This window comes from Nicotiana attenuata, unplaced genomic scaffold, assembly GCF_001879085.1.
Source record: "Nicotiana attenuata strain UT unplaced genomic scaffold, NIATTr2, whole genome shotgun sequence".
In the NCBI taxonomy this organism is placed as follows: Eukaryota; Viridiplantae; Streptophyta; class Magnoliopsida; order Solanales; family Solanaceae; genus Nicotiana; species Nicotiana attenuata.
Window position 1 is genome coordinate 290,334 of NW_017670943.1, and position 11,538 is coordinate 301,871.

Sequence of the window (11,538 nt, forward strand, 5' to 3'; positions counted from 1 at the left end):
CGGTTTCGTCCAGGTTGGACTTAGGCTTATTCTCAAAATTCTCAACTTCTCTATTAACTTCCTCAGGTATATCATCTTCTTCTTCCGAGTCACTATCCTTATGTTGTGTTGTCTCATTACATGTCACAGTCGTTGGTTCATCAAGGTAAGAAATAGTAATGCTGTAGAAGAAAAAATATGAAAGATTGATAATAAAACATCAAATTATTTGATAAATGCTGAAACGTTAAACAAAATATCGTCTAGATGACTTCAAAATAATGTTTTCCAAAACAAAATATTGAAAGAAAGATGTTTCTAAAACAAAATGCTCAAAAGACTTGTTTTTCAAATAACATTAGTAGCCATGCTACCCCGGGACTCGTCTGGCCCTGGATGGTGTGGCGGTCCAGTTCCTGAGAAATGCTCCCCTCTCCACCGCCCGAATGATAAGGCCTTCTTCCTGCTCCTCCTCAACTATCACATTGCAATCCATATCGTCGTCTTCTAAGAACAGATTCCTTAGCCCAGCCAAAGCTTTTTCTTCTTCGAATCCCCATATTGTATCGGCCTGATGAAAGGTCTGACTCAGATGCGGCACTGGCTGCTCAAGAGGGTAATAGGGACCACGCCATGGTGACGACCAATCATCATATTCTTCCCATGTATACGGATATCCAAGCCCAAAAGTTATTTCATGACATTTCAGCTGTATTGGTTTGGTAATGCCCTGGAGTTTCTTCCCAAGCCCCTTGCCGGGTTCATACCCTGACCATGCCAGTATGCTTTCTATTTTGCTGCTCCACCATTTATCTTTCTCAATTGCATTGACACGCTCGATGCGGTGATAAGTTTCTCCACCAAACTTCCTTCTATTCTCTATGACCGGAACGGTTTGATTGGTGTAGATGGGATTGCTCCCATCTCGATGAATGATTACCTCTTGATGATTCCATTCAAATTTCACAGCTTGGTGCAAAGTGGATGCGACAGCCCCAGCGGCATGTATCCAAGTTCGTCCCAACAGCAGATTATAGGAGTCGGATATGTCTAGCACCTGAAATTCGACATCGAACCAAGTAGGACCCATCTGCAAACATAAATTGGTATCGCCAATCGTGGCTCTTTGCGACCCATCGAACGCCTTCACATTCATAGTTCCTGCTCGTATTTCATGCAAACCCTTGCCCAACCTTTTCAGAGTTGTCAGCGGACAGATGTTGAGGTTGGACCCTCCGTCTATCAAAACCCTGGCAATGAACTTATCCTCACATTGCACTATGATGTGCAGTGCCCTGTTGTGGCCCAATCCCTCAGGCGGAAACTCATCTTCGTGAAAAGTAATCTTGTGGCTCTCCAGAACTTGCCCTACCATGTTGGCCATTTCTCCGCTGGTGATATTGTTTGGCACGTACCCTTCATTCAACACTTTCATTAGAGCATTCCTATGCGCCTCAAAATTTTGTAGCAGCGACAGGATGGATATCTGGGCGGGAGTTTTGTTCAGATGATCAACAACAAAGTATTCTCTTGCCTGTACTTTCCTCCAGAGATCATCTGGACCAGTTTCAATGATGTGTTGTTTGGCAGTAGCTTCCTTGCTTGTGCCTCCCAAATTTTCAGGTGTATAGATTCTTCCAGTTCTGGTCATCCCTTGTGCAGCACCAGACTCTTCCATTTTTGCTTTCCCTTTTCTCCTAGCTTCGGCAACATAATCCCAGGGTACAGCGTTGGAATTGAAAGGTGGTGTGGATGCCACCATTACAGTGAAGGGTGTGGCTACTTCTACTTCAAATGAAGTAGGTGTAGGTGCAGGTGTTGTCACTTCGGTTTCAGACGGAGCTGATGCGGCTACCTCAACCTCGACAGGTGGCTGTATCTGTACCACAATAGGAGTGAGTGTGACTGCAGGTTTCTTAGGGTCATCACCTTCCCGAATAAGCCAAATTGACCCTTCAGGATCCCATTCTTCATCAGTTTCTATCACATTTACTCCTTCACCCCTATGGTCCGGGAGAGGGTTGTTGCGAACATTGGGTGCGGCTTCCTTTGCTTGTATGACCTTGGTATCAATCAATGTCTGAATCTTGTCTTTCAGAGTGCGGCATTCATCAACGGTATGTCCCTTCATGCCGGAATGGTATGCACATGTTTTGTTCGGGTTGACCCACTGGGAGGAGTTTTCTATGGCAACAGCGGGAATAGGTGTAACATATCCGGCAGCCTTTAGTCTTTCATATAGCTGGTCGATGGGCTCAGCAATAGGGGTGTATTGTTTGGGCGGCTTGCAATCAAAATTGGGTCTGGGTTTTTGATAAGTTTGACGTGTTGGAGGTGAATGATAAGAGGTTGGCTGGGTGTTATAAGTGTGGTAGGCAGTAGCGGTTTGAGGATATCTGGGAGGTGAAGGTTGGTATGTGGGTGGAGGTGTTTGGTATATGAGTGGAGATTTTGGACCTTGGGCTACCATCACTTCCCCTATTTCTTTCTTCTTTGATATACCCCCTGGTTGTATTGCTTTGTTCGTAGCCTGCAATGCCTCAAAATTGGTTACCATCTTGCTATTGATCCCTTCTTCAATCCTTTCCCCGAGTTTGATGATGTCAGAGAATTTGTGATTTTGTGATGACCATTAACCTTTCATAGTATTGTGGATCATGGTCCCTAACAAAGAATTTTTCATCTGCTCTTCTTCCAATGCCGGCCTAACCTTTACAGCTTCTGACCTCTATCGAGTAGCATACTCGCGGAAAGTTTCCGTTCTTTTCTTCTTGATGTTCTGTATGTAGAAGACGTCCGGTGCATTCTCTGTATTGAACCTGAATCTATCTATGAAGTCTGACGCCATGCTTACCCAATTAACCCATTTCTTGGGATTTTGACTTATGTACCAAAATAGGGCGTCTCCAGTGAGACTTCTCATGAACAGCTTCATGCGAATCCTTTCATCCTTCCTGACCCCCACGAGCTTGTCATAGTATGTCCTCAAATGTACCTTCGGGTCTCTTGTTCCATCAAACATCTCGAACTTAGGAGGTTTGTAACCCTCCGGCAGTTCCAATTCTGGCTGAATGCATAGATCCTCATAATTCAAATCCTCAATTCCTTTGCCTCCTTCAACACCCTAGACTTGGCTTGTGAGCTTCTTGAGCTCCTCCGCCATATTCTTAATGAGCAGGTCCTTCTGGATGGATTCTGGAGTGTATGAGATTGGTTGGGTGGAGTGGGGTAAGGTTTCCACGTATATGGGATTGATTTGGTGGATACCGGGAGTTTGAGTGTAGTGGTGATCATTGGTTGAATTTTGCGGATTGGGAATAGGTTGTGGGGTATTTTGAGGAGTACGGTAAGTAGTGGTTTGCGGGTACTGAGTCGGAAGATGTTGGTATTGATATGGAGTTGAACTGGTGGAGGATTAGGATTTTGGGGAGGTGTTGCGTACTGATGGGGTGCGGGAGGATTTTATGGACGTTGATTTGGGGTGTTTTGAGGAGGTGCTGGGTTTTTGGTGTTCTGTTGGTTGATGTCGGGGACGTTCAGGGGAAGGGAGATATTTTCCAAGTTCCGGACCTGCTCAAGCTCCCCTTTTAACTCCAATATCTTTTGTTCCAGTCGCAAAACCAAGTCATTTGGTGCTGGAGTGCTTATCATCTGAAGTTTCAGTATTGTCTTCATGTGTGGCATTGTCTTTCCTAATATTGCTTGTATCATCCATTCTAGCCTTTCCCTTGCTTTTAAGATCGCTTGGAGGAGGAGAAGGCAGAGGACCTCTTGACCTTGTATGATATGCTAATGATGTCAGTATGCACGAACCAACCTTAGGGGATGGGAATAAACAAATAAAGAAAAGAAGAAAAAGAAAAAGGTAAACAAGCCAGTGAGGTGTATTAAAAGATTGTTTGCAGTATTTAAACACATATTGCGGAATTATAAATTCGCGTCCTAACTTGGGGACCTCATTGTGCCTGAGGTAGGCCTAAGGTGACATATAGATTTGGAGAAAAACTTATGCCAATAACTGTGTCATTTCATTAATGTGAAAAATAAACCGAGTCTCTAATAAAACGACAATAATAATAAAGAGTTACTAATGGCGTGCTCCTTATTACAACCAAAGCCTAAAACAAGTCTAGAAAGCAAAAAACCTAATTTCTAATCTATTTGGTCCCAGAAGGACCTTCTCCATGCCTGGCCTTCTTTGCTCCATCGATCAAGTTCCCCAGGTCGCACATGTCCAACAACAGATACGCCCTTGCTAGGAGACCTCCTTCGTTTCCATCCATATTTTGACAGCCTGTAATCCTGCTTCTCATCTTCCTTTCCAGCTCCATCAATCCCTGATCTAAATACTCCAACCTCTCTGTTGATTTGGTGGCTATTTCTCTCCATTCATTGATTGCTTCCATGTCCGCTTTGTGTTGTTCCAAATGTCTGGCCTCAGATTCAAAAAATCCTTTTGCGTAACCTCCTATATTTGACTTAGGCCTCGGCACCGTCGTCTATGACCCTATTTCCCAAATCAACCCCTGGCTTGACATCTCCTGCTATGTCATCGACCAACCATGACGGGTAAAAATACACATGGCCAGCATGGTATCGATCTGGCTCGATAGTATCCTTTTCCACCATGACCTTTAGATGCCACATGTGTTGCGCCTCGTACTTGAATGGAATAGCATCACCTTGGAAATATGCTTTGTAATGAACCATCTCGGAGACTCGGGGTATGACTTGTTTCCTTCCAGCCTGTATCATGACCCTAATAGGAGCATAAGGATAGATACCCCTCAACCCGATCAGCACTAAATGAGGAATATCTCTTGACTTGATGATATATTCGCTAGTAGGGAACCATTCAAACATCCAATGAATCTTGTCCTCGGTCAAATCGCTAAAGAAGTGCACCCAATCCACAACATTTTCCGGTAGTGCAAACTTATCTTGGATAAAAGTCATTCTTTTTGGATGGTGGAAAGCTATGTGGTCATTCCACGGTCGCCGCGGAAATTCCTAACGGTATTGCCCTCTTTGAAAATGTTCCAACAACCATATTTGTAGTAACAAGTTACAACCCTCGAAATGTCTGAATCCCTTCTTGCAGCGGTCCAAAGCTCGGTATATATCTGCCACGATCATTGGGACGATACTGTAAGTCTGTCCCTCAATTCCTTCCATTAGGGCCTTAGTAACCATAGCTAAACGGGTATGAATCCTTTCTCCTTGCATTGGGAATACCAGTATCCCTAGAAAACAGACAATGAACACGAAAACCCGACGGTGGGTCCAACCCAACGAAGTAATAGCGAACTCATCATGGTAAAGGCGTTAGGATTTGCTATGTCTGTAACGTGCGTAAAGGAAGTCGAATGGTATGTAAGACTTCTTTAAGCAGGCTAACTCATCATTCTTTCTAAAACCCATCATTTTTAGAAAACCTCGGGAAGTGCGATTCTCAGGTACCAATAGACCAGGGCTATCCCAAGGAAGTCCATCAAAGCCCCCTATTTCCTCTAGAAGGGGAGTCATCTCTATATCCCCGAAACGGAAAACAGCCCTCTTTTTATCCCAGAACATAGTAGCAGCCTCGATCAGTATATTGTTCGGTTGAATGTCTAGCCGAGAAGGTAAATTCCCAAGAACTCTTTTCACGTGATTTTATTCACTTAGTGCAAGATTTTCCCACCAATCCAGTAACAAAGGCGGGATATTCCGAACCATGCCGAACCTGGGGACCTCGTGCCTCATTTCTGCAAAACAGATAAGGCCCTTGCCCCTTCCAGATTCAGCTAATTTCACGCTAATGATCAACATATTGGCATGTTTTTCTCCAAATGATGCACAGATCATGATTACGTCCCTTGGGATTATTAAAATCCCGGCGGACTTTGGACAAGGTTCGTCTTACTGAGTTATTGCGGACAGTGTTCTAACTCATACTAGGTTTAGACATGATGCATACACAACTGATTTTAGAATGGGGTTTCTAGAAGAGTCTAGATTGGTACCCTCAAGCGGACATCTTGAGAGGGAAAGGCACGGAACAGTCGATTGCACCACTGATCGACTAGTGTTACCGTAAATAAGCCTTTCCAAATTTAAAGGGTGATTTTAGGAAGAGCGTGGACACTCATCAAGTGTCGCTATGGTATTAATACGCACGAGTGGAATATGATGCTGAGCTTGCTTTATGCAAAGACAAAATAACACATTGTCAAGTATTTTCACATTGGAAGCAGTAAATGCAGTATTGAATGGAACGTAAGACATAAAAGAAACGAAAACAAGGAAGAAGTTAGTGCGCGTAATGAGAGAATAAAGCAAATAAAGGGATAAGGATTGGGGAAAGGCATGGTATAGCAAAATATAAAATAAAAAAAAAGTTTGGAATGAATGAACATGATTAGGAAATAAGGGGAAACACACGTTGTAATCAAATTAGACAAGAGTTGCATATGGATTCATATAAGAGGGAAATAGGGGAAATGGATATGCATGTAGCAATAAAGAGGGAAGAAATGGAAGCGGGAAGTTCAAATAATAACAAAGATATGCTTATCAGGGAAGACTAATTCACAAAAATCAAGTTCGTTTATGGTAAGAGCCTAAAGATACTCCCCAGCAGAGTCGTCATGCTGTCACGCCTCTTTTTCTCGTGAAAGCGGGTTTCGACATTTGACAACTCCTTTTAAGAGAGTAGGGAAAAGGAATTGGTTGTTAGAGTCTCCACCTAACGGATTAAGGTGCGTTAGGGCACCTATAGCAAATAACTCAGATTATACCAGTTTGCATCACCAGAGATCGGGTAAGGGCTCAAATTACCTTGAGGGGAAGGTGTTAGGCACCCCTCGAGGTCCACAACGGTGGGTCCCGGCCGAACTTAAATTATGCGAATTAGTCTAAGGAAGCGAATAAACTATTTAATAAGGATGGGGGATCCTAAATTTTTTAGCCTATAAGATCACCCCGTGCAACATAAATAATACTTCGTAACACCCCCAAGACGGGGTGTTACTCATATTATCCAGCGGGCACAGACTATCATCTTCTGCTACCCCATTACTATCTTTAAGTTGTTACCAAAAGCGCACTAGTAGATTCTAAATTGTACCCTATGCGTGCACTACCCGTCCCATGCCTATGGTCTAGGAGGCGTTGGACCTCTATTTAGGTAGTACTAGACTTCAACTCAAGCTGCTCAAAATGATAAAACTAATCGACATGCAAAACAAGTTGGACTTCATATAAAAGCAGTTAAGGGCTCAAGTTAGCCTCCACACATTGCCAACGAATGCACGCGAACACATTCAACATTTTTACAGTTGCGGATTTTGGACTAATTAAAGTTATTGAATCCTACAGGCATTATTTCTATGTGGTTCTGGATTCTAATCATACAGGCAGTTATGCAAAGTAAACCAATAGGCATGCTATCTAGGTGATTTACTCAGTGTTAGGCAGTGACAAGCAACGAGATATATTCAGAATTACTCAGTTATTCCTATAGGCATGCTTTCTAATGGTGTTCAATGAGGCACTGTTTAAAGCTTAGTTTTAGCGCTTAACGCAGATGGTAATTGCCCTATAGACATGATTCCTACCTTTAGTGATTGAAAGGTATGAAAGCCTGTTTAATGCTAAAAAATAGTCCTAAATTACACAGAGTTAGGCAGATTTCATTAATCGATTCAAACTAAGTTCAACATGTCTCAAATGCAGGTAGTAGCATCTAGTAATACATTAAGCAAGTAACCATAATAAAATAACAAAGGATTCAGTAACTCACAAGTTAAGATGAAACATGGAAGAAAGGAATCCAACAATATAGCAAATATCACCAAACAGAAGCAAAGACTTGAAGATTTTTGGCCTTCGATTTCATCCGGCCAGGAATCAAAACACAGAATAAGATTGCTCAAGAGAGTAAGAGTTCACAACTTTTGTTTAGAATAGTGAAAAGATTTTCGAATTCATAATCTCATTTTTTTCAAAAGGGAGTGGGGAGGGGTTTATGTAGTGATAGAAATCAGCATATAAATATGGAAACAAATCAGTAACATGCAAGGAAATATTTACAGAATCAGTAATAGGCAATTTAGGGCATAAATTAAGGGATTCAGTGAGTTAACTGAGAATTACTCATAACATAATAAAATCGTTCAGAATATTAAGGCAAGTATTAAAGGAAACATAGCTAATACCCAAACAAGGAAATTATTCGGAATATCTAAGCAAATAATACCAGACAAACTTATTCAGCATAACAGGGAAAATATAAAGAGAAGGTAATAGAACATAAAAATGAAAGATTCACTTGAATCGGTAAGAAAAGGGAAAGAAAATTCAAACCCTAGTTTCTAAGGAAAGTATGAAATCAATAAAAAGAAAATACAAAATAAAATAAGGTAAAAAAACACACGAGATTAGATGAATAGGAGCAGAATAGTGTTAGAAATCAGAAAATCGGACCTATTTAGGTCCGATTGAAAAAGTTTGAAAACCCTAATTTGGGGTAAGTAAGAATCAAAGAAGATATGAACATGCTCGTTACTCACAAAGACTCATAGATGAAAATAGAAGGAATAGCCACAGAAATCAGAGAGTTGAGCCGATTTAGTTCGATTTTGGCATGATTTGCTTGCCATGTTAGGCAAGCAACTAAATAGGGTCATAGACGAGTAGCCAGTTATAGGAGATAACCAATAAGGTAAGGGAATCGTTGATGGATTTCATCTCTAGGGAAATGGGGTTACGGCGCTAGGGTTTCAGAAGAGGAGAAGGAGAGAGCGTTCAGGGGCGACGGGGTTTAGGGAACGAGGGATTAGGGTAGAGAGGAAGGATATAAGGGAAGGGGGCATTTAGTTGTGGGCCGTTGATCAATTTTGATCAACGGTCAGGATTTAGGCGGGTTGGGGTTGGTTTTAATGAATGGGTATGGGTAATTGGGTTATTTGATTTGGGCTGGCGGACTGGGTTAGGCATTTTAGGTGTTGGGCTGGGTAATTTGGGCTGGTTTGGTTAGCCTAGGTATTGGGTCCGAAATTAATTAGAATTGGGGCCAGATTTTAAATATCCAAATTTAACCAATAAATAATTTGTAAAAATAATAGATAAATAACACAAATATTATTTGTGCATAAAAATAAATAAAAATAATTATTTAAAATTATAAAAATATAAAAGGTTAGTTTTTACATAAATAAATAATTATAAGTACTTATGGGCTATTATTGCAAAATGTGCAATTTAGCTTTAAAAAATGCAAATGTAATTACAAAAATGCACTGAAAGTATTTAAAACCTCATATTGACATAAATGATATATTTAGATGATTGAATCATCAAAAAATAATGATAATGCATGTGCATTATTTTGAAAGTATATATGTATATTTAAAAAATATGAGGGAAAAATTAGGTATCAACACTAACGAAAGGCCCCATGAAATCGATTCCCCGTACATCAAACACTTTTACCTCCTAAATTGGGTTCATAGGCATCTCATGTCGGCGGGAAATATTCCCGGTTCGTTGGAATTCATCATAACCCTTTATCCAAAAATGTGCATCTTTGAACAATGTTGGCCAGTAGAAGCCCGGCTCCAAGACTTTTGCAGATGTCCTTACTCCCCCGAAGTGCCCACCATATGGTAACGCATGACATGCTTGCAAAATAGAAGACTGGTCTATCTCGGGGATACATCTCCGGATCATGTTATCAATACAAATCTTGAACAGATAAGGTTCATCCCAATAATGCATGCGACAATCACGAAAGAAATTTTTCTTTTGGACAAAGGAAAGGTCATAAGGAACAATACCGCTCGCTAGGTAGTTTGCAATGTCTGCATACCATGGCGCTTCCTCAAGACTTGTGGCTAATAGTTGTTCATCTAGGAAATTTTCCAGGATCTCTTCTACCTCAACCTTCTTCTCAGCTCCTTCCAGTCTAGACAAATGATCAGCTACTTGGTTCTCCGTTCCCTTTCGGTCACGGATTTCCAAATCAAATTCTTGCAGCAGTAGCACCCATCGAATCAGGCGTGGTTTTGACTCCTTCTTCTCGATTAAGTACCTGAGAACAGCATGGTCAGTATAAACAATTACCTTCGAGCCTATCAGGTATGACCTGAATTTGTCAAATACGAACACCACTGCCAGCATTTCCTTCTCGGTCACAGTGTAATTTAGCTGGGCTCCACTCAGCGTTCTACTTGCGTAGTATATTGGATGCATGATTTTATCTTTTCGCTGCCCAAGAACTGCTCCCACAGCATAGTCACTCGCAACACACATCAGCTCAAATTGTTGCTCCCAGTCCGGGGCAACTATGATAGGTGATGTTACCATTCTCTTCTTAAATTCCTCAAACGCTACCCTGCAGTCATCAGAAAACACAAAAGGGTGATCTTTTTCAGGCAATTTACACAAGGGGTTAGCAATTTTGGAAATTTTTTTTATAAATCTCCTATAAAAATCGGCGTGCCCAAGGAAACTTCTGATTGCTTTGACGAAAGTGGGTGGTGGAAGCTTTTCTATCACATCAACCTTTGCATGATCTACCTCAATGCCTTTACTTGACACTAGGTGCCCCAATACGATACCTTCCTGTACCATGAAATGGCACTTTTCCCAGTTGAGTACCAGATTCGTCTCGATACACCTCTTCAATACTCTTCTCAAGTTCATAAGGCAATCATCGAATGAATTCCCCACCACTCAGAAATCATCCATGAAGACCTCCATTATCTCCTCTACCATATCCGTGAAGATGGCCGTCATGCACCTTTGGAATGTGGTGGGTGCGTTGCATAGGCCAAACAGCATTCTTCGAAAAGTATAGATTCCATAAGGGCAGGTGAACAATGTTTTCTCTCTGTCCTCCGGGGCAATAGAGATCTGATTATACCCCGAGTACCCATCCAGGAAGCAAAAGTGGGACCTTCCTACCAATCTATCCAGCATCTGATCAACGAATGGCAGTGGGAAATGGTATTTCCAAGTAGCCAAGTTTAACTTCCTGTAATCCATACAGATTCACCAACCTGTGACTGTTCGTGTAGAGATCAATTCGTTCTTCTCATTTTTCACTACTGTCAAACCTCCCTTTTTTTGGCACACACTGAACTGGGCTAACCCAGTTGCTGTCAGAGATGGGGAATATGATTACCGCATCAAACCACTTAATCATTTCTTTCTTCACCACTTCTTTCATGTTGGGGTTCAGCCTTCTTTGATGTTCTCTAGAAGGTTTGTGCCCATCTTCCAGTAGAATCTTATGCATACAGAAGGCCGGGATGATACCCTTAATGTCTGCAATGGTCCAACCAATTGCAGTCTTGCACTCCGTCAGTACCTGCAAAAGTTGTTCTGCCTGCACTTCTAACAAACTAGATGCGATAATAACCGGTAAAGTTGAGTTAGGTCCTAAGAAGGCATACCTGAGATGAGGTGGCAGTGGCTTCAGTTCCAACTTTAGTGGATCTTCTATCGATGGCTTAGCTGGAGGAGTTTTTCTTTCCTCTAAGTGCAAAGGCTCAAATTCGAGCTCCCTTCTCCAAA

General features: G+C 41.7%; 1 protein-coding gene across 1 annotated transcript; it reads right to left on the minus strand.

The window, feature by feature from the left end:
- Positions 1–10,695: 10,695 nt before the first annotated feature.
- LOC109244673 (RNA-directed DNA polymerase homolog) lies at positions 10,696–11,191 on the minus strand. The gene is made up of 2 exons (XM_019411805.1): positions 11,079–11,191; positions 10,696–10,996 (listed from the first exon to the last, which is right to left on the minus strand). Exons 1-2 carry the CDS (start codon positions 11,189–11,191, stop codon positions 10,696–10,698), a joined length of 414 nt encoding a protein of 137 aa, XP_019267350.1.
- Between the last annotated feature and the right edge of the window lie 347 nt (positions 11,192–11,538).